This window comes from Mus caroli, unplaced genomic scaffold (genome assembly GCF_978045245.1).
Source record: "Mus caroli unplaced genomic scaffold, Mus_caroli_1 scaffold_14, whole genome shotgun sequence".
NCBI classification, from domain to species: domain Eukaryota; kingdom Metazoa; phylum Chordata; class Mammalia; order Rodentia; family Muridae; genus Mus; species Mus caroli.
In genome coordinates, this window is record NW_028227269.1 from 98559558 (window position 1) to 98581311 (window position 21754).

Sequence of the window (21754 nt, forward strand, 5' to 3'; positions counted from 1 at the left end):
CTGAGCTGAGGTCAGTGTGTCCATACACTGCTGTCCTGTGTATGTCCAAGGCAGGAGCTGTGACCCCGAGTCCAGGGAGTCTGTGCAATGCAGCATTAGTTGCCGGCTTTGAGAGCATCAAGAAGCCCATCCATTCCTAAGAAAATCAGGGCAACTGCCTGGGGATAGTATTCCAGGAGGGAAAAGTAAGCTTTGAAAGGAAATTCACTCCCTAAGACACACTGTTGGGGTGTCATCTCTTCCTGACATATGGAGCTGTTAAAGTTTGCCCTAAGGAGAAAGGGTGAATGCACTTTGATTGCTTTGTTTTCTTTTGAATTGAGTGAGAGGAAAATCCTAATTAAAGATACATGTTTCCTTGGTGGTCTCAATGTGTCATCTTTTTAGAGCATGGTAATGTTCACGTCACAACTGCCCACTCTGTAAATTCCCAATTCAATGTGTCTTGAGCATTTTTGGAGAGCATCCATGTGCCCAGAACTAAGGAAAGTGTGGTGGAAAATGAACAATGCCTGATAGGGAATGCCAGTCATGAGTGGACCACCTCCAGGGTGAATGCCAGTCATGAGTGGACCATCTCCAGGGTGAATACCTGTCATGAGTGGACCACCTTCAAGGTGAATACCAGTCATGAGTGGACCACCTCCAGGGTAAATGCCAGTCACGAGTGGACCATCTCCAGGGTAAATACCAGTCATGAGTGGACCACCTCCAGGGTGAATGCCAGTCATGAGTGGACCATCTCCAGGGTGAATACCTGTCATGAGTGGACCACCTTCAAGGTGAATACCAGTCATGAGTGGACCACCTTCAGGATGAATGCCAGTCATGAGTGGATCATCTCCAGGGTAAATGTCAGTCATGAGTGGACCACCTCCAGGGTGAATGCCAGTCATGAGTGGACCACCTCCAAGTTGAATACCAGTCATGAGTGGACCACCTCCAGTCATCTGCAGATCATCTCCAAAATGTTGACGTTCAAGTCATAACAGTTGTGACTTGAACTTGGCTGGCTCTGTCCTGGGGGGAAGGCCCCTCAAACACAACAATCCAAGAGCTTCTCTCTTCATTGACAGACACTCCGGGTCTGCCTACAGGCTGATCACACTTAATTGAAGTGTGTGGGTGTGTGAAGACACTGTGCTTTCAAGTTGAGACTGGGTAAGGCACATACCTTTTTATAATGTCTTCAGTTTAAAGACTATGGCTTCCAAGCTTTGGGGAACCTGGCAAACTTGTGAAAAACCTGGCCTGAGAGCTCTCCTGACCTCTCTGCAGCCCACTGTGGAGGGCAGATGTCCCAGTTCCTTCTCTCATATGCCACCTTATGAGCAGGCACCTGATGCACAGCGTGGGTGCTCAGGGGAAGGGCGTAGGACTGGTTAGTTTTAAACAGTGAGGCGGGTGGAAAGCGCTGAGACGCTCTGCAAGGGTGAGCACGCTCATAATTAGTAGTCACCTCCTCACTGCTATCCTCTTCACTCACTGCCAAGAAGCAGAGAGGTCTGTGAACTCTGCAGTCTGGAGAAAGCTAGCTAGCACCACAGGATCAGCCTGGCTCCTGCTTGGTAGGGGATCTCAGAGCTGAGGATCCATCCCAGCAAGGGTCTCCAGCCCAATCCTGATAAAGAGTTGTGTGGGAATGCCTGCCTCTTAAACAGTTCTTGAATTGACTGCACACCCCAAAATGAAAGGCCTTCTGTGGTGAAATCATTAATTCAGGCTTTCCCACGTCAGTCCTGGGCAAACCTAATAAGCCTGAGCATACTCATCCAAGTCCTGAGCCCAGGCAACCCTGCTTCCCTCGCTGCCCTGAGCACTGGGCACCCACTTCCCCTTTCTAAGCAGCTCTTCAGGGCTCATCATCAGATAAGCTGTCCCTTAGAGGTAGCCCTCCAACCTATCCAGGAAGTACCACCAAGAGGCAGCAGTGTGTTCCTGCAAGAAAGCCAGCCTCTCCCTTGCTCCTAACTGGATGCTCCTTAGGTTACCAGAAGAGGCGCATCCACTTGGGGTCAAGTCCAAGGGACACTTCAGAACAAAAGCAAGCAACATTTGCTCCTCTGCCAGATGCTGTGCTGAGTGCTTTCTATGAATCCCACTCCCAACTCATTGCTATTGTCCTCTACAGTGAGGAAACCGAGAGCCAGTGAAAGCATTCCTTCCTTGCCCATAAGCCTTGGAGCAGGATCAACCAAGACCCTATGAATCACACCAGAGATGTCAAACTCAAGAACAGGGAGAAGAGCAGATAAGGGTGCTGCAACGTTCCTTAGCACAGAATGCTTTCTCGTTCTAGGACAGATGCCATGGAACTAAGGTGAAAAGCTTCTCTTCAAAAGATTCTCCTTGCTAAGAGCTGGAGGGTGGTGGAGTTTGCTGTGAGGCTGTGTCTCTTAGTCATGTCAGAAGCCTCACTTACCAAGTCTCACCGACATGCCTGCCTACACACAAGCTGAGCAAGGATGGCTCCGACAGACATGCCAAAGCAGATGGAGAAAAGACCACAAGGCCTCAACCATACACAAAGAACTACAGGAAACTAAGGAATAAATACTGAGAATGGAAGAATAGTGTTCCCCAGGGAGTAGCACACCAACTGGTTATCCAATACCAGATGATTAGCCCTGAAATAGACATACAAGTAACACTATACAGACTGAACAGGTTATATTAGGAATATCTCTATCTATATGTCTATCTGGCTGTCTATCTATGAATCTATCTATCTATCTATCTATCTATCTATCTATCTATCTATCTATCTATCTATCTATGAATATCTAATATAACAACAACCAATGAAAAAAGAGGCCATAATTTGAAAGAGAGCAAGAGGGGTAAATGAGAGAGTTTAGAGGGTGGAAAGAGAAGGGAGAAATGATGGAATTATATTATAATCTTAAAAATAAAAATGTCACAAAAGAAAGGAAGGAAGATGGAATGAAGGGAGGGAAGAAGGAAAGTAGAGAAGGAGGAAGGGAAAGAGAGAGGGAGGGAGCAAGGGAGGGAAGGAGAGAAGGAGAAAGGGAGAGAGAGAGAAGGAAGAGGAAAGAAAAGAGAGAGGAAGGGCTCAGCTGAAAACTGGCAAGCCTGAGTTCCCTGCACCACTTGAGGGAAGACATAGCTCTGCACTCATCTCTGAGGTCAAATCTTGGCTCAAGCTCTTCCTAGCTGAGGACCCTAGGCGAGTTATCTAGCCTTCTGGGCCCCGGTTTCCTCCTCTGTAAGACAGAAAGAGCAATGGTCAGCCTAATAGGGTACTGTGAACACCAAATAAGATTTAAAATTACTTTGTACACTAATTCACAGATTGGCTTCAAAGGACTGTGCCCATTACACAGAGTGCACTGTCAAGAGCAGTGGCATCTTTTCCCATCTGACAGGACATTCTGAATAGGTTGAGTCAGATAGGCTAGGCCACTGGCAACTGAATCTCAGCAGTATGCAGGTGGCCTGCTCCCTGCCCCCGGGCCAGCCACGGTCAGGTGCAATGTGTACCTAGGATGGTGGGAGGGTGGAAGCAGAAGAGAGGCTTCATGCTGCCCGTTTATGAATGCCACAGCCTTGGGAAGTCCAGTTTTGAGTGTCCCTCCATCTGGAAGCATTCCTGGACCTGGCAGCCCAGAGAACCTTCTCCAGCCTCTGAGAAGGCGCTGTGTCCTCAGCCGTTCACATGGGCTTCTTGTCTGGGCTGCCGTAAGAGCATCATTCACTGAATACCGAGTAGGTGCCAGACTCCATACCAAGTGCTTTCTGTACATTATGTGGCCTCCTCCTCACAATCGTATGTATGACATAGATATGGCAGAAGAGGGATCAACAGCTTGGTGTCAGCACAGACAGACAGTACTGCACTCACTGCCTTCCACCCTTCTCCTCATGGAACTACATCCTCTCACACAGACTGAAAGCTGCTTCATGGCAGGGGAGAGCTACACTTTCTTTGTCCCTGGAATGGAGACCCTTCAGAGGACTGTTACAGATGGCTACAGATTAACCAACTGGCCTTAATTAACCCAAATATAACACTAACAAATGAAAATAGGGTCTGCCCGGTGGCAGCCAGGTGGTCATATGAAGTGAGTTCCTATATTCGTTGTGCAGCAACTTAATTACCAAAAACTTCACTGCATACATGGTATAGCATAATGAAACCTAAACAAAATGTAAAAATTATAGAACCAAGGCTCTGAGGAAACAAGATGTTCTAGGCACAAGGGTTAACCAGGCCCTGGGTGGTGGTGGGTGGGTGGGGGTGGTGGAGGGGGAGGGCACTCACCTTTGGTTGCATAGGCTTCAGCAATCATTCGCAACCTGTAGGGAGGCACGGCTGTCAGCGGCAAATCATCAAGGCCCACCCGGGCATAGATGTTCAGGGCTTCCTTATAATCTCCTTCCACGTAAGTCAGTTTGGCCATGACCAGATTGGATTCTTGTAGGAATTCTGACTAGAAGGAAAAAGACAGAAAAAAAATTCCTACAATATTACATGCAATGTTCCCAGGAGTCCTGCCATTGGCTGCAGGACAACTCCACAGAGCCTCTCAGAAAAACTTGCACATGGATACGCGTAGCACTATTAGTCACAATAGCCCCAAAGGTTGAATAACCCCAGCACCAATCAAAACATGAGCTAGCCATAAAGTTATTACTGTCATAATAAGAAAAAAATGAACTACTAATACATGCCACTACATACACAAACACACAAAAACACACCAAGTGAACAAGAAGTCACAAAAGGCCATTTGATGTAGTGACTCCATTGGTCACCCAAGTCCAGAAGTGCTGAATTTGCAGGGTCATCACTGTGAGATTGCACCGAGGCTGGCATCAGGGAATAGGAGTGGGGTGGGGGTGGGGGTGGGGGTGGGGGGACTACTAAGGATTATGGGCTTTTTTTTTTTTTTGAGGTAGTGAAAAACATCTGAGAAGTGCTGGTGGTGATGGTTGCATGACAGCATGAATATATTAAACATGACAGCATGAATATATTAAACATGACATCATGAATATATTAAACACCATCTTTTAACTATACACTTTGAATGGGCGGCTGGCTCAATGAGAAAATAAAACCATACAGCTCCCTACAGACTTGGGCTGGACCAAGGAGGAAGGAAGGCTTCCAGAATAAAGTAAAACATGTGAACACTGGCTCAGAAGAGGGAGATGTGGGACCCCCAACTCGGTGGAGCTACACCCAAGACAGAATCCAAACCACACAAGGCCAAGATTTCCAAAGGCAGGAAGGTCCTTTCCCATGAAGCCCATTGTGCCTGGGAGGCTGAGGTCACGGACCAGGATCCTTTCCTTGACGCTGGGGGCTGTGATGGCTAAGATGGCTACCCCATCTATGTACCAACCTCATCTTCTTCCTGTCGCCACACACCTTATCAGCCAAGAGAGAGGAAGCACCCATCTACCCAGATAAGGGAACATCCACTGTCCTCTTCCAGGCCAAATTTATGTGTACCTAGAAACACATAACCTGTAGCAGTAGCGGACTGGAAGATAAGACACTCCTGCACATCTGAGTAGAGCAGCTGTGCCAGCCATGGTGACCTCCAGGCAATCTCAGAAGGGAGCAAAGGCACCAGGCTGCCTGGAGAAGATGGTAGGGTGAGCAGTGGGGGGCAACGGCAGCCAGCAGAGTCTGGAGTGGCCCAAGGGAGCTGCATCTGGGTAAAAATCCAGAAGACATGGATGGAAGCAGACTTGTGAAGGGAGAAAAGGCTAAGCCCCTGTGTTGGTTTGAATATGCTTGGCCCAGGAAGTGGCACTATTAGGAGGTGTGGCCTTTTTGCAGTAGGTGAAGCCTTGCAGAATGAAGTGTGTCACTGTAGGCGTGAGCTTTAACACCCTCGACATAGCTGCCTGGAAGCCAGTTTTTTTTCCAGTTTGCTTTCAGCTGAAGATGTAGAACTCTCAGCTCCTCCTGCACCATGCCTGCCTGGATGCTGCCATGTTTTTACCTTGATAATGGACTGAACCTCTGAACCTTTAAGCCAGCCCCAGTTAAATGCTGTCCTTATTAAGAGTTGTCTTGGTCATGGTGTCTGTTCACAGCACTAAAACCCTTAGACAGCCCCCCCCCCCCCAACCACAAGAGCACTCCACCATCAGAAAGGCTTCCTACAGAATCCTCTGGCACCTTCCCAGACCTCTGGGACTTGTGTTTAGTGGGGAGAGAGGTCCTGTTTGGGAAGATGACAGGGTTCCTGATGTAGCACTTACTGCCACTGAGCTACACACCTGCAAATGGTGAAACGAGAAACAAGTTTATGCTCCATTTATTTGCCACAAGAAATGCATAGTTTTTTTAAAAGGAAGCTGACCAAAGGCAGAGGGCAGATTGCCTGGAGGACCTTGCTGGCTGAGTCCACCTACAGCACTTGGCTTCCCTGCTATAAGAAGAGCCCAAGGAACAGAGCCACAGCAGTTTTCTTGTCCTCTGACCTCTGGGCCCAGGTCTCTCTTGGCTGCACTGCCGGCTGCTCTGCTCTTTGCATGCCTTGAGGCAGTGGAGACGCTAGATTTATGGCCAAGGAAAGAAGCTGCACTTTAGCCAATGTGAACAGAGAACACATCTAAGCAAAATCTGTGTAGCTCTACAACATTCTTTATAAGTCAGGGGTTAGGTTAAAAAAAACCCAAAAAAACAAAAAATACAGCAACTGGAGAAAAAGTCTTCGGTAGGTGGCAATATATAACAATAATAACAACAACATCATAATAAAGGACACATGCCTAGTGTGTTGTGGTAGAGTTTTAGAGCACTCCCACATTTGAGCCTCAGGACAATCCTGTGAAATAGGAAGTTCAGAGAGGCTAAGGAACGTTCCAAGATCACATGGCTTATACAGCCAGAACTGGAGCTGACTCTGGAATTCTAACATGAAGTCCGACATGTTTAAGTATATTGGGTTGCAGAGGATGGAGAGCAGAGACGGAAATAAATGGCTAACTTTCCCAAGTAAAGGAAAGGAGTTAGAAGAAGAAATAAGCTAGACGTCTCCTCTTAATATGCATTGACAGCGTCATCCCTCCAAGACCCTGGGTCTGCTTGGCTGTCATCATTGCCACCGGGATCCACTGCTCCTCCACCTTCTGCTGCTGACTAACACCCACCAAAGTCACCAGGAGTCCATGGTTAAGAAAAGATGCCAGGTAGCCAACTATACCTTAACTGTGAGCTGAGGGTCCAGCATGGCCCATGGGTTAGTGAGTGAAGACCAGCTTTTAAGGCTCCAACGATCAAGGTAGTCCTTGATCATCTAGGCTTCTTATACGACAATAAAGCCCTTGGGCAGGTCTCCAGAGCCGTGCTGTGATAAACAATAACCATACACAGAGGCTGTTCATTCGGAGAGGCTTCCAGAGCCATGACATAAGAGTACTTGTGCCAACATTATTTAAGACCTGTTGCAACCGAGGAGGCAGCCAGATGACAGAAGAAAGTAGCTCAGAATACAGGCTCATAGCTTCAAGTAGCCAGAAACTGGGAAGGCCCAAAGAGACCATCTCAAAAAGCTCACGCCAAGCCTACAGAAACTGAGAAGGAAAGGGCTTCCCAAGGACACACAGCAAGCTAATAGGAAGCACAACTTTCCAATTTAGAATTAAATATATATGTGTGTGTGTGTGTATATACATATATATATATATATATATATATATGTATGTATGTATGTGTGTGTGTGTAGATAGATAGATAGATAGATGGATAGATAGGAAGGGTGGGTGGATGGATGGATAGATAGATAGATAGATAGATAGATAGATAGATAGATAGATGGATAGATAGGAAGGGTGGGTGGATGGATGGATAGATAGATAGATAGATAGATAGATAGATAGATAGATAGATAGATGGAGAGATAGGAAGGGTGGATGGATAGATAGGTAGATAGATGATAGATAGATAGATAGATAGATAGATACTCAGGATTGGAGAGATTGCTCAGTGGTAAAGATCATTTGTTGCTCCTGTCCAGGACTTGGGTTCGATTCCCAGCACACATAGGGTGTGAACCAACCGGAACTCCAGTTCCAGGGGATCTGATACTCTCCTCTGGCCACTGAAAAAGAAAAGTCTAAAGAATAAGGCATCTCTGGGACTGAGGGTGGAGGTGTACACACAGCACAAAGTCAGGAGGCAGCCAGGAGGATTCTGGGATGGGAAGGGAAAGACTAAGGGAACTTGTCAGCTAAAAGGAAAAAAGCAATCACAGCTCCCAAAGTTCCTCAGAAACTGCTGACCTCAGTGGAAAACACATTCCAGGAAGGACGGAGCATCGGCTGAGCAGGCTGGAGTGGTGGTGCCATGAGCTGGGTCAGAACTAGGACCACCCAGGAGACAGGCCTCTAGGCACACTGTGGGGCTTAGCATCTGGGTATGCCTGTGAGGGAGTAGCTGAGGTGGGGTCTTATGCTGTATAAAAAGGAAAAGGGGACAAGCTGGCTTAGCACAAACACCCCTGTCTTTGTGCTTCCCGACTGTGGATGCACCCAGCCACTTCACGCTCCAGCTGCACTGGCCTCTCTCCGGTTATGGCGAAACACCTTCTCCCCTGAGTTACTTTTGGTTGGGGTATTTTATCACACCACCAGAAAAAGAAACTAGTACATTGAGAGTAGCATCAGAAAGAAACAAGGGCTGGACTCCAGGGATGGAGGAGGGGCAGGAGACAAGCAAGGAGAGAGCCTGCTTTTCTGAAACGCAAAGGGGACGGCCAGGTTCATAGGAACCATGCAAGGAGCCGTGGGAGAAAGGGATCAGGCCGAGCTCCACAGGCCAGAAACGGGATGGATGCAAGGGCAGTGCCTGAGACAGTCTGAACCCTGTGCGTGCGTGCGTGCGTGCGTGCGTGCGTGCGTGCGTGCGTGCGTGCGTGCGTGCGTGCGTGCGTGCGTGCGTGCGTGCGTGCGTGCGTAAAGGGGTTGCCAAGGATCAGGGAGGTTCCGGGCTCCCTCCCTCAATGTGGCAATACCAGGCTTATTGACCACATGATTTAAATAGGAAGCTATATATGAATGTTGAGTTATAATTAACAATGAGACCTTGTTTCAAGTACCTGGGGGGAAATGATCCCCTTGTTCTGTTGGATGTGTTATTGCAGACTCATCAGAGACTCCTACTAGGCTGGGAGCCCCACAGGCCAGCCAGCCGAGGGTGGATACACTGATCATGCAGGGCGTGTGCCTGCTGAAGAAGACATGTGTGCGCCAAACACATCTTGCTCACCACACTGTCCCTAGGAGATGATGGCAGTACCCACTACCATCCGATCCCTTCTTGGTCCCTGAGGCACACAGTACCTTGAGGTTCCCTCGGTCCAGGGCAGCGGTCAGATGCTTGCGCACTTCAGTCAGCTGGGGTCTGGGGCCCCGGGGACTGGCTCCCTGCCGCAAGGGCTTCTCCTTCAAGTGCTGCTCCAGTTTCGACTCCCCAAGGAGAAGTTCAGCCATATCATCTGCAGAACAAAGTGAGACAATAAATGAATAAGAATCGGTCTGTGTGCAGGAAAGCCCTGAGCACCTCACGCCCCGAGGACCTCACGGCCCACATGCACTAAGCTTCCGGGTTTCTGGCCAGGCTCTTCTGGAACCTTAGAAGAACCCAAGATTGTGTCTATGTGAGAGAGTGCTCTTTAGCAGGGAACATTCCAGCAGTATCGGCTCAAGCGCTAAGTCATTTCTTTGCCACATAGTTACGGACTCCAAGATGGTTACATATTAATTTGGAAATTTAAGATCAGAAGGGAGAAAAGAAATTCTCCTGTAATGGTAAAACATATGATGATCTTGTGAAATACACACAAAGTCCAATGCTGTCTATTTGCAAGAGAAGGGCAGGGAAATCCCCTGCTCTGTCACTGTCAATGTCCGTGAGTATGGACAGTGAGCCTGCGGGACATCTTCCTTGTCAGGCTTTCAGAGCTTTGCGGCAGCGACCTGAATGAAGTCTCTACAAACCACACTCGACAGCCCTACCTTTGAGGAGAGCCCATAAAGTACACACACTGTGCTGACTAGTTATCATATATATATATATATATATATATATATATATATATGTGTGTGTGTGTGTGTGTATGTGTGTGTGTGTGTGTATTAGTTATATAAATATATAATAGTTATAATCTCCGTGCCAGGCTGCTGCTTAATCTCCATTAAAGAGAGGCAAGGAACAGCTCCTTAGAACCCACACATGCAGGCTGTTCTGGATGAACCCAGAACAACTCATACACCAGCCTGGACAGTGGTGTGTTTGTCTGTGATAGACACATGAACACTACAATACACAGCCAGTTTGAAAAGGTCTAGAAGATCTACAAGGACCCTATTATTGCCAGGGTCAGGAGACCTCCGCTGGGTCCATGGTTACAATGACCTTTAGGTGGATGTTTTTGGTCATTATTCTGGTCATAGAATGGAGAACAGCTTTTGCCTATACTGCATAAACTTACAATTAAAACAGTGACCATGGGGAACCCACTACGATCTGGTGGGCAGCCCAGCAGAGGCCCAGTGCTCCTCATCTTTGTGCCAGTCAGTCACACTCTGCAGGAACCACAAGCCTCAGCACTGCCCTATTTGTGTCCTAAGGAGCCCATTTCTCAGTGATGAGACTAGAGTCCCAGGGGGCGTCAGCCAACCCCAGAACACAGTGCAAGAATTCCTTAGAAGTTTGTAAAGAAAACAAATTTCATGTAGCACAGGAAGTCAGGTGGCCTGCAGCGGCTTCCGGTGTCAGAAGAGAAGGAAGTGATGTCTGCAGAGGGCCCAGGGACACTGACGGTAGCGCAGACAGCAAGGGCTGAAACCCCAGAAGGGGAGAGAAGGACAGGCAACAGGGAACACTGTTATCACAGCTTTCTACAGCCAGTGTGCACTTCACAAGGACAGCATGTCTCAACTGTACCTGGCCCCATTTCAAGTGGTCAGTAGCTACCCATGGCTAGTGGCTGTCACAATGGGCAAGGTGGAACCACTGTGAAAGTGTATCTCACAATATTCATCTCTAGCTATGCCTATGACTCCAAAAAGATGCTTAAAAGAATTATTAGCAAGACTGCCAGAGAAACAAAATGTGGGATATATTTACATTTTTTATCTATAAAGATATACACAGAACAGAATCTTTTGCTTATTAGTTTGTTTTTAAACAATCCCCAAACCCCACCCCACCCCCCACCCCATGTAAGCTGTCTTGCAATCTGTGATCCCTTTACTCGGCCCCCATTGCTAGGATCACAGGAGTGTTAGTGTGCAGCAGGCTAGCAGAGCTCAGTGGTTTTCACTTTGGGTTTTTTTCTTGTTTTTGTTTTGTTTTATTTTGTTGTTTTTAAAATGGGGTCTTACTATAGCCCTGGCTGAATACATGTCACGATACAGACCAAGCTAGTCTTGTCTGGAGTTTAAACTCACAAAGATCCGCCTGCCTCGGCTTCCAGAGCACCAGAGTTAAAGGCATGCACTACCATGCCTGGCCCCAAATCCTTTTATATTACTTACGGGGGGGAAAGTAGAACTTTCTTTTAAAAGCTACAAGTTTTGATGTCAGGATATTTATTAACTATAATAGTGATAAGATCACTGATCATCATTCTATGCCAACCCTTTTCTGTATACTTGGTTTTTATGGTACTGAGAATCAAATTCTGGGCCTCAAGCTTGCTAAGCAGGAGTTCTACCATTGGACCCCTGTATATTTTAAGGAATGGGGGAAAGAAAGAGAAAATACAGTGAGCCCTAGATTTGACCTCAACCTCAGCCTCAATTCCCAGAGGCGCATTCTAAGAAAGCATCCTGTGCACCCACGCTGATGGCTCCTCTCACTGCTTTCCCACAGCCCCACCCATCTGCCTGCCTCCCTGCTGCAGGGCCTGCGGCAGAATTCCCAGACCTACAACAGCAGAGGAGGACCCAGCTACCTCTTCTCACCATGCAACCTCTGACAGCATCAGTCCTCCATTTGTTAAATGGAGGCCACACCACAGGGAGAGAGTAGGACCAGACAGGTGGACCCAGTGGGAGGGCACCAGGCTGAGGGAAAGGAGTGACACACTCTCACCAGAGCCAAGGATGAAAAGGACAGAGAACAGTGGAGAAGGGGGCAGGAAGGTTACAGGGTCCTAAGATCTGTCAAAGAAGAAACAGGCTTCCATTAGCAGGCGCTTCCTCACTATACCTGGCCAACAGAGCTTATGGTCTGACTTTAGTTTAGCATGCTCCCAAAACCACTTCTGAGTGGTTTTTACTCTCTAGGTTCCCTTTTAATCTGCCAAGAAAATTATGTTTTCTTTGTCCTCTTGGGAAAAAAAAAGGCAAGTTTCCTGTCACTCATTCTCCCAGCCAGCAGAGAATCAGACATCAAGAGCTCTTGCCAAAATACCTTTCAGAGACAGACTCAGCCCTAACACTGGAGGGGTCCTGGAGAGGTGGCTGGACTCTACCTGTACCTGCCAGGATCCCATGGATCCCCCGTTCACATTCTACCAGCAGGAAAAGATGCAGACATCATTAAACCAGCTCTCAGTGCCGGAAGTATCTGGCTACATGCTGGGACAAGGAGGCAAAAAGGAAGAAGGAACCCCAAGCCATGGGAATATTAATTTAAGATGGATTGAAGAATTAAGTAGAAAGAGAGGATCAAACAGACTTCACTCCCCCAAGGGTGGAACTATGGAGACGAACTTTCTCCCTCTGGCTTAGTCACAAAAACAACATACAGAACAGAAACAAGCTCAGAGACCCTTAGAGAAAGCTAACAGACACAGAGCTGCCTTCAATTTCCACTTGTGACTCGGGAATGGCGGCCTGCCCTTTGAACTCTGCCCACAAAGGCCTTAGATCTGAGCACCTTCCTGTTCCAGCAAGTTTCCACTCCCCAGGCACTGTGGAAAGCACAGGCAGGGTCTTCATCTACACAGGGAGCAGCCACCCTGCAGAGTGGCCAGGCCTGCGGCCTCCAGGACAGAGAAGCCCAATCAGCACCAGGTGGAAAGAGTCTTAGGCTTAGGCAGCCTGGGGCCAGAGTCCAGGCTTACTGGCTGTATGGGACAGAAGACTCACCTAACCTCTCTGAGCATTGGTTTCCTTAGCTGGCAATCGTAAGACTCATACAAGAGATGCAATGCTATATAGCACATAGCAGGTGCTAAGCAACACTAGCTACTAGGACTGATCTTTTCTTTCATGAAGGACCTACTACATCCCAGAATAGTAACACTGGAGACGGAAAGCTCTCTAAATCCACCCCTTGTGCACCCGGGGTCTGCAGCATTATCAGAGTAAAGAAATAGTGGATACCGCTGACTATCAGCCCAGCCATACCAGGCTCTTACTAAGCATGAGGCCATGTACCAAGCAATTCCTAAAAGCAACATTAAGCTGTTGAAACTATCACCATCGCCATCTCACACAGAGAACAGGCAGGAGAGAGAAAGTACATCCTAGAGCTGGGCTCTGAACCCAGACAGTTCCTGATACCCTCTCTCCCACATGCCAGGCACAAACCATCCAGGCTTTGGCATCTAGACATGGTCAGCCTTCACTCGAGCCCCTCAGGCTCTAGGCTGCAGTTTCCAACTGGACAGGTGGTTTTGGAATCCTTTTCTTGCCCCATCGGCTTGGACTCTGGGAAAATCCGAGTGAGTAGGGGATGTGAGGGGCCTGAGTCAGACTGGTTTGAAAGTGTATTCCAGTAACTGAAACAGAGCTAAAGCCGGAGGTGAACCATCAGCCAAACGCTGGCAGAAAAGAGGGCAGACATTAGCCTCGGTGGATGGACCCAGGGCCCTGGTTCAGCTCTAAACAAAAAATCTACAAGTCCTATGGCCACCAGAGCTCAGTGCCTGGAGCACTCGGCTCTTTGGTCCCCCAAGGAAGATAGGGAGGGTTGTAGCCTTTGTCTGCCTCAGAGCAGCTCCCTGGTAGGATAAGTAGCTGGTATGCAGAGATCTGATACTGAAAAAAAAAAAAGTCAGGTTCCTTTTCTGTTTTGTGGAGTCCTTGACACCAACACAAAAATCTCAACCACTCAGTTCATATGTCACTTAGCTCTATTCAAACCATTCCTGGTGTGGCTGTGACCCAAGAGGGGAAAGGCAAGCCTCTATTCAAGAAGAGCTGGTTCTGCAGCATCATCCCCTTTGTCACCCAGCTGAGACAGCTGGGTTCTCTGCTTCTCCTGTGTCATGTTGGTGCCCCCACCCCCATCTGGTCTTTTTCCAGTGACAGGTAATGGCATTTTCAGTACCTGTGATTCCCCCAACTCCTAAGTGTTCTAATAAGACACAAACAAGTAGTATTGACAGGAATATAAATCGGCAGGAGTGCCTCCAGGGACAATTTAGCAATTTCTAATAGTAGTTTATAGACCTGTATCATCTGACTCAGGAATTCCAGGTCTAGGAACTTTTCCCATAGATCTTTGCATCTTTGAGTACAAATGCATAGTAGAGACAGTTTCCTATACACAGCTCTGCCTGAAATGGTAAAGGACAGAAAACAATACATATAGGAACTTGTTTGATGAATGTTGATGTGTCCAATGAAACATAAGACATCTATTAGACAAATTAAACAGACAGAATTTTTTAAGCACATCTGTGTCACCTAAATATATGAATGCTCCCTGTCTTCAACAAACTCTCCAAGCCTGAGCAACAGGATAATGTAAGCTATGATAGACACAGAAGCTTAGAAGGGGGAGGACTCACTTCCTCTTCCATCTGGCTATCTGTGGTTATCAGTGGACTTGCTCTGGCCTATGTAGATCTGGATTAGGCCAGGCCCCTGGAGGCCACAGGAAAGACAATGATTATCTGAGCCACACTGTACATGTGAGAGCCCATTCAAGAGCAGCAGGCACCAGGCCCAGTCCTGTGGCCACAGCCTGCTATAAGGCATTGCATTTTGAGCCAGTTTGTTACATAGTAACAGCCAATAATCTCAAAGACAGAGGGTTAAAAAAAAGCAAGATAGAAAAGAGGATGTATAGAATGGTATTATTGTGTGGAAAGAGGAAGAGGCAGAGAAGGGAGGAAGAAGAAGATGAGGAGGAAGAAAAGAGGAGAAGGAAGGAGGAAGAAAGAGGAGGAAGGAAGAGAAGGAGGAGAAGGGAGAAGGAAGAAGAGGAAGAGGAAGAGAAGGAAGAGGAAGGAAAAATGGAGGAGAAGGAGGAGGAATGGGGACTAGAGAGACAAGTCTAACATCCTGAGTTCAATTCCAGGGATTCCACCATGGAAAGGTGGAAAAAGAAAGCCAGCCCTACAGAGTTGTCCCTTATCTCACGTGGATACATGGCTCAGGCGTGCCCCTCCTCCCAATAAATAACATTTAAATTATACATATGGACAGGCTACTTTAGACTCCCCATATAAAGTCCCAAGAGTGGCTGTATTGGTGAAAGGCTGCGAGAAGGCAGACAGTATGGGATGAACATTCATTCATCTTGTACTCTACAGAAGATCCCTCATTTACAATGAACTTAAAAAGTTTCCAACTTTATAATGGTGTAAAATAAAAACCAATACTCTAGATTGTGACTATCTTTTCCAAGTTTACTACTAATGTAGAAAGGACTCCCTCAAAATGTTTGGGTGGCTTTGAGTCATCCATGCAAGCACATCACCTATGTGTGCACCCAGGTTTTTGTGTTGGATGATTTTTCTCTAACTGTGAGATAATCTTAAGTGCTCTATGACTCTTGGCCCACTGAGTCTACTAAAGGCATTTTCAACAACACTACTTTCAACTTATGCAGGGTGTGCTGGCTAAATTTACTGTCAATTTCACTAGATTTAAAACCACCTAGGAGACACACCTCTGGAGCTATGTATGAGGGCATTTAACAGAGGTGTGAAACTACTCTACCACATTTACCAGAGGAAGAAAGGTCTTCTCTGAACATGGGCAGCACTACCTTATAGTCTGGCTCCTAAACCAAATAATAAGAAAGGCAAGAGGAACCGGTCTGCAGAAGACCAGCATTTGCTCCTCTCTCTCCAACCTGCTTCTCTGAGACATGAACAAGTGTCCACAGCCAGGCAGAGACTCTCCAAGGATAAGGTTCTTGAGATAGTGACAACAGAGTCAGGAAGTCAAAGATCTGTGAGAAAGGCATTCCAGAGAGGGGAGGTGTCAGGTGGCATGGTCTAGGACCCAAGAGAAAGCTGTGCCCTTGGACACGCTCAGTGCAAAAGTCTTGCAAGTGTGTAAGCAGTGGATGACACACTCTGACTTGAGTTTCTGAAAGCTCCCTCCATCTGCTGTGTGGCAAGTGGACTCAGTGAGAGGAGAGAACAGGACTAGATTATCCCAGTACTCTGTCGAGAGCAGACAGCAACTCAGACAAGAGAGAGGGAGGAAGTGGGAACATAACTCAGAGGCAAAACAAACCAGACTGTGCCCCTGGACTGTGTTCCTGGACTGTGCTCATGGACTGTGCTCATGGACTGTGCTCATGGACTGTGCTCATGGACTGGGCTGAGAATATGGCCCCAGGCAGTTCCACACCATGATCTCGGGAAGGTGTGAATGCATTTTATGTGTCACTGCACATGGGACAATGTGAAGGACCTAGAGATGGAAGGATTATCCTGAACTGTGTGAGCACAGGTCTGCATTCAGGAGATGTGACTACCAAGCAGAGATGGGAGGCTACACTGTTCATTCTAAAGACGGAGAAGAGGGTGTTAGCCTTTTGTCTACATTCCCAGCAATCACTTCACCTGCCTGCCGCCCTACCTGTGCATGGTAGGACGTGTGATTACATCATGGCCCAAAAAAAAGGCAGAGACCCCCGACCCCTGGCCCTCTCTTCTTCTTCTTTGTTGCCCCTTCTTCCCCTTCTACCGCCAATAAACCCTCTTCTCGTGGAGCTGTACTAGCCTGGTGTGATCTGTCCTGCTATGAGCTGCCTTCTAACACAACAGAGGGTAGGAGCCACACAACACACACAAGCTACACAACCCAGGCAGAGGAGACACACGCCACCTGTAGAGTGCCACTTGATTGACCCTGGAGTTAACACCCGAGTGACCCCTGATTAACCACTTTCTGACTCTTCCTCTCCATAATGCCAAGAGGATACAACTGTGAGATACTTTGTTACTAGAAGCTCTGATACACGGCCTGTGGAAAAGGAGAGGGATTAAAGACAGACACATCTACTGCAGACCTCATGGTAGGCAGGAGCACCAGAGCACCATTTACAGAAGTAGAAGCATGAGGCCAAGTTCAACCTGCAGTGACATTCGGTTTCCAAGTCAAGTCCAGATCAAACCTAAAAGAAACGGAGGGGAAAGGTCTAGGAAGAAAAATCAGGGTATTTCTGCTACAGAAACCAGAATGAGACTTGTGGGAAAAGCATTCTGGGGAGGAGAAGTCTCAGCAGGAACCCAGCAGGTGTGGTCCACTGCTTCCCAGAAGTGGCCAAGTGAATGACAAAGGACAAAGCCTGAAGCTTTAAGTGAGGTAAGCTTGCAGGCCTGGCCATTACACTGAACAATATGGCGTCATCGCCACAGCGTGACCTTGACTACAGGTGAGGTCTCTGTGGAAGTAGAGGGCACTGAGGTCATCAGTCCAATCTGTAGGAAGGCAAGTCACTGCTGGAGAATGGAGCAGAGAGCAGGGGCGCTGACAGCAGTGCTGCAGCTAAGACAACGCTGCCTTGAGGGCACAAGCAGAGACGTAGAGAGAATGGCAGAGCAGCACAAGCCTGTGCTGCAGGGACTGAGGGGAGAGGCATGAGCAGAGATCCCGGGCTGTTGCCTTTGAAGGAGCTTAAGTCCACAGCAGTGACAGGAGGGAAAGCTGGCAGAACTTCATGGTAGTACTGCAGGGAGCTGCCCGGTTAAGTATGAGGCAAGGTCATGAGGTGAGAGAGGGAGAAGTCTGTTTTGGAAGGTGGGAACATAAACCCACAGGGGAGCAATGGTGCCTGTATCCTGTGAGCAGCACACGGCAGCAAGCCTTGCCTGGTAGGCAGAGAGGAGTCAGCCCAGAGGCACCAAGCAGTAAAGGAAGAAGGCACTCATCTCTACTACAAACTAGGGATTACTTGTCTACTCCCAGTTATAAAATGTCAGACGAACTGTATTGTGAGGCTCTTCCGGAAACGTGAACATTAGCCTATCCCCTCAGTACTCATTCAACCCCGTCTCTCTCTGCTCTGACACCAGTGCCTGGCACACAGTAGGTGCTTAGTAAGCATTTCTGAAATCAGTTGATACATATGTCTCCCTTTCTTGGACAGGAATCAACCAAGCACACTGGTCTCAGGAGGCTGTTCCCCAAAGCTTTCCCACACACTGGCCATAACTGCTGACCAACATCCACACCTTCCTTTTCCTACCTCAGGGTATCTACTGGTCACCTGGACAACTCCAGCTGCTTCTGTCTAATCTGTGACCTGGCTCACAGTAGGAGAGTATTTGGAGCTTGTGACTGAAAGCAAAGATGGCGGAAGTCAAAGCCTCTGGGGCCCAGAAGACGCTGGTGTAAATGATCTAAGGAAATGGTGAGAGTCAAAGTCCAGGCTCCATGGCAAGCCCTCCTCCCTACTCCACAGGGCACGGAAACGGGAGAAAACAGGATTGGAGACAGCAATGTGGGGGAAGACTAGAGAATATGCTGGTCACACGCTCAGCTATACTCTCATACACATGTGCACACTCTCAGTTATACACTATACACATCCTCACTTATACCCTCAGTGTATACTTACAGCCACTCACACATGTATACAAACATACTCTCACACTCAGTTATACACTCTCATACACATACCCACACTCACACCACACATATTCAGTGTCATAATCTCTTACGGACTTACCCCATACCTGCTCACACTTTTTCTTTCTTTCTTTCTTTCTTTCTTTCTTTCTTTCTTTCTTTCTTTCTTTCTTTCTTTCTTTCTTTCAATTAGATTAGATTTATTTATTTTATGTATGTGAGAACACTGTAGCTGTTTTCAAACATATCAGAAGAGGGCATCAGATCCCTTTACAGATGGTTGTGAGTCACCATGTAGTTGCTGGGAATTGAACTCAGGACCTCTGGAGGAGCAGTCAGTGCTCTTAACTGCTGAGACATCTCTCCAGCCCCTCACACCTACTTTCTAACATACACTCTCATGCACATGCACACACACATTCACTGTTACATATTCACCCTGTACTTGCTCATATTTCCTTTCTAATACACATACTCACACACCACATGATTGTGAACACATACTTCCGCTGGAGAAACTCAACTCAAGAAACAAAAGAAAACCCGTAAGCCAGTTGCCTAGGGTTGATCTAGCCTTCTCCAGAGCTCTGAGGACAGGAAGCAACCACAGGCCAGAGGATGTTATCAGGCTAGCCCAGAGTCTAGGAAACGACCTTCTCAGGAAGCCAGCTCCACATACACAAGTCAGACCCACCCAGAGAGTTGACAGAATCTCCCAGAGGAGTCAAAACCCATGTTGGGTCCATCCTCAAGTACCATGGCCTGTGAAGAGACAGAGACCCTGAGTCCTGGCACAAAGGACACTCGTGTAGAGGGAAGGAACTGTGATAAGGGGCTGGGCCTGATGAATTCTCCATTTCTAGTAAGACTTCAGTGCCAGGACAATGGGCAGAGGCAGGCAGGGGACTCCATGGGGAGTTGCATAGTTTTTCAGAGACCCTATTCCCAGGCTTCTGGGCCCAAGATTTAGTAGAGTCAACTCCTTCCGCCTGGGCCAGGGAGAAAAAGTTGCAATTGCTGCAGGCCATGGGCCAGGCACGCCCTACAGAAGGCCCCTTGTCAACTGGCCACTCCTGGGAGCTAGGGAGCTTGAGGAAAAGCCTTTGGATCCACAAGGGTCAGGGAGGAGCAGCATGCCCAGAGAGCCAGGCCTCCCAGGACAGAGTAAATAGTCTTTAGGCAGGTAGAAATAAGGGCTAAAGAGGGCAGTAGAGCTACCCAGAGCTACCCCTGTGTTCTGGGAAAGACTCCTTGGATACCCACAAGAGCCCTGGGGAGGAAAGAGCTTGGGTATTCACTGTCCCTAACAGCAACTACCAGCCAGAATATACACAGAGTCCCAGGCAAGCAAGCCAGGGAAGTCACCCAACACAGACAGTCCTGCATTTGGACAGGGTCTCAGACTCCATCCTGTGGGCTGCCATGGCCCTCATCCCACCTCAACACCCAGCCCTGACCTGAGCAGCTTCTACTCCATCTCCGGACTCTAAGTCTAGACATGTGAGTAGGTCTCAGAAGTCACTCTGTGGCCTCGGGGCAATGGGTGGTCCTCAGCAGAGATTCAGTGTTTGAAGAGTAAAGTCCTCAGGGGTGGTGTATTCATTAACTGTGCGCCACTGTGTACCTGACACTGTTATTAGGGCTCAGGGTACATAAATCATTAACTGTGTACCTGCTGTGTGCCTAGCAGTAGTGCTTGGGATATGGCAATGAGCAAACCCAACCAAAAGGTCCAACTTGAGGACTTGACAGTCTAGTGGTAACATTTATCTGCATTCCCATTGCATATACAACTCCCGGACATCCTGCTGGTTTCACAGTGTTGACTCAGTGGCTAGAAGAGGAGGGATGTGGAGTCTGCCAGCCATGGGTAGTCACTTAGTTCTGTGAGTCAGCTGACACATTTGTCTTCAGCTCTAGGTCTCTGTCACATGTAGCACCAGATGAAACCCCTGTCACATTTGCTGTCACTGTTGATGCTGTCCTTATACTTCCTGCTCCCTTGGCCCCTCTAAAGAGCCAGGCATTTGGCCCCCAACACTTTCTGTAGCGCTTTGAGTGAGAATGGCCCCTATAGATGCCTATGTCTGTAAGCCAAGCCCCGGCTGATGAAGTGTTTGGAAGGACTAGGAGGAATGTCTCTGGGTGGTCAGGCCCAGGGTCCCTCTCTCTCTGCCTGCTGCCTGTGGATCAGGATGAAAAGCTCTCACCTACTGCTCCAGCACCATGTCTGCCATGATGATGAACTCAGCATCTGAAACTGTAGGCAAGCCCCAATTAAATGCTTTCTCTGACAAGAGTTGCCTTGGTCATGGTGGCTCTTCACAGCAATGGAACACTGACTGAGGCACCTTCCTTCCCCAGACCATGATCCTCACTCCCCTGCTGGCTGCTTCTGCTCCTCACACCTGAAGAATTGAGGCACAGCATGCCTCCCACCCCTGACACCAGGCAGGGCAGTGAAGCCACTGCTGTCCCTGTACCTAGAGAGCCTTCCCCTTGGTAAAAATGTTTCCCCCACCAACAGCTGCCCTGCTTTGCCAGATATGGTAAACCTCAGGGGCAGGTTGTTCGTTACTTGTGCACCACTGTGACCTGATAACACACTTGGGGCTTTCAGTGCTAAACACAGACTTTGTCCACTAGGCGATGTCCTTTGAGTGAGAAATGTCCCCACAGGCTCATGTGTTTAAACACTTGTTCTCAGCCAGTAGAAATGTTTGGGAAGGTGGTGAGATCTTTAGGAGGTGGAGCCTCAGTACAGGAAGTAGGTCACTGGCAGGGGTGGGGGGCTTGAGGCTTTACAGCTCAGATAGACAGACAGACAGACAGACGTGCTCACTCTCAGCTTATGGAGTGCTCCTGCGATGCGAAGAGCTGTGTCCATGTCCCGCTCCTGCCACCATGCCTTCTGCAGCATGGTGGGCTGCAGCCTCAAACTGTGAGCCAAGAACAATGCTTTTTCCCTTAAGCTGATTTTGTCATCGTGTTTCTTAAT

At 48.1% G+C, this 21754-nt stretch overlaps 1 protein-coding gene across 6 annotated transcripts in view; it reads right to left on the reverse strand.

Annotated features, from left to right (window-relative positions):
- Ttc7b (tetratricopeptide repeat domain 7B) overlaps nt 1-21754 on the reverse strand; it is a 215107-nt gene that overhangs the window by 183778 nt on the left and 9575 nt on the right. For all 6 annotated transcript variants that reach the window (XM_021179207.2, XM_029484578.2, XM_029484576.2 and 3 more), the window contains exons 2-3: nt 9325-9479; nt 4283-4451 (exon numbers count right to left, since the gene is read on the reverse strand). In XM_021179207.2, the coding sequence (XP_021034866.1) occupies nt 4283-4451; nt 9325-9479 (324 nt within the window). The remainder of the gene's footprint in view (nt 1-4282; nt 4452-9324; nt 9480-21754) is intronic.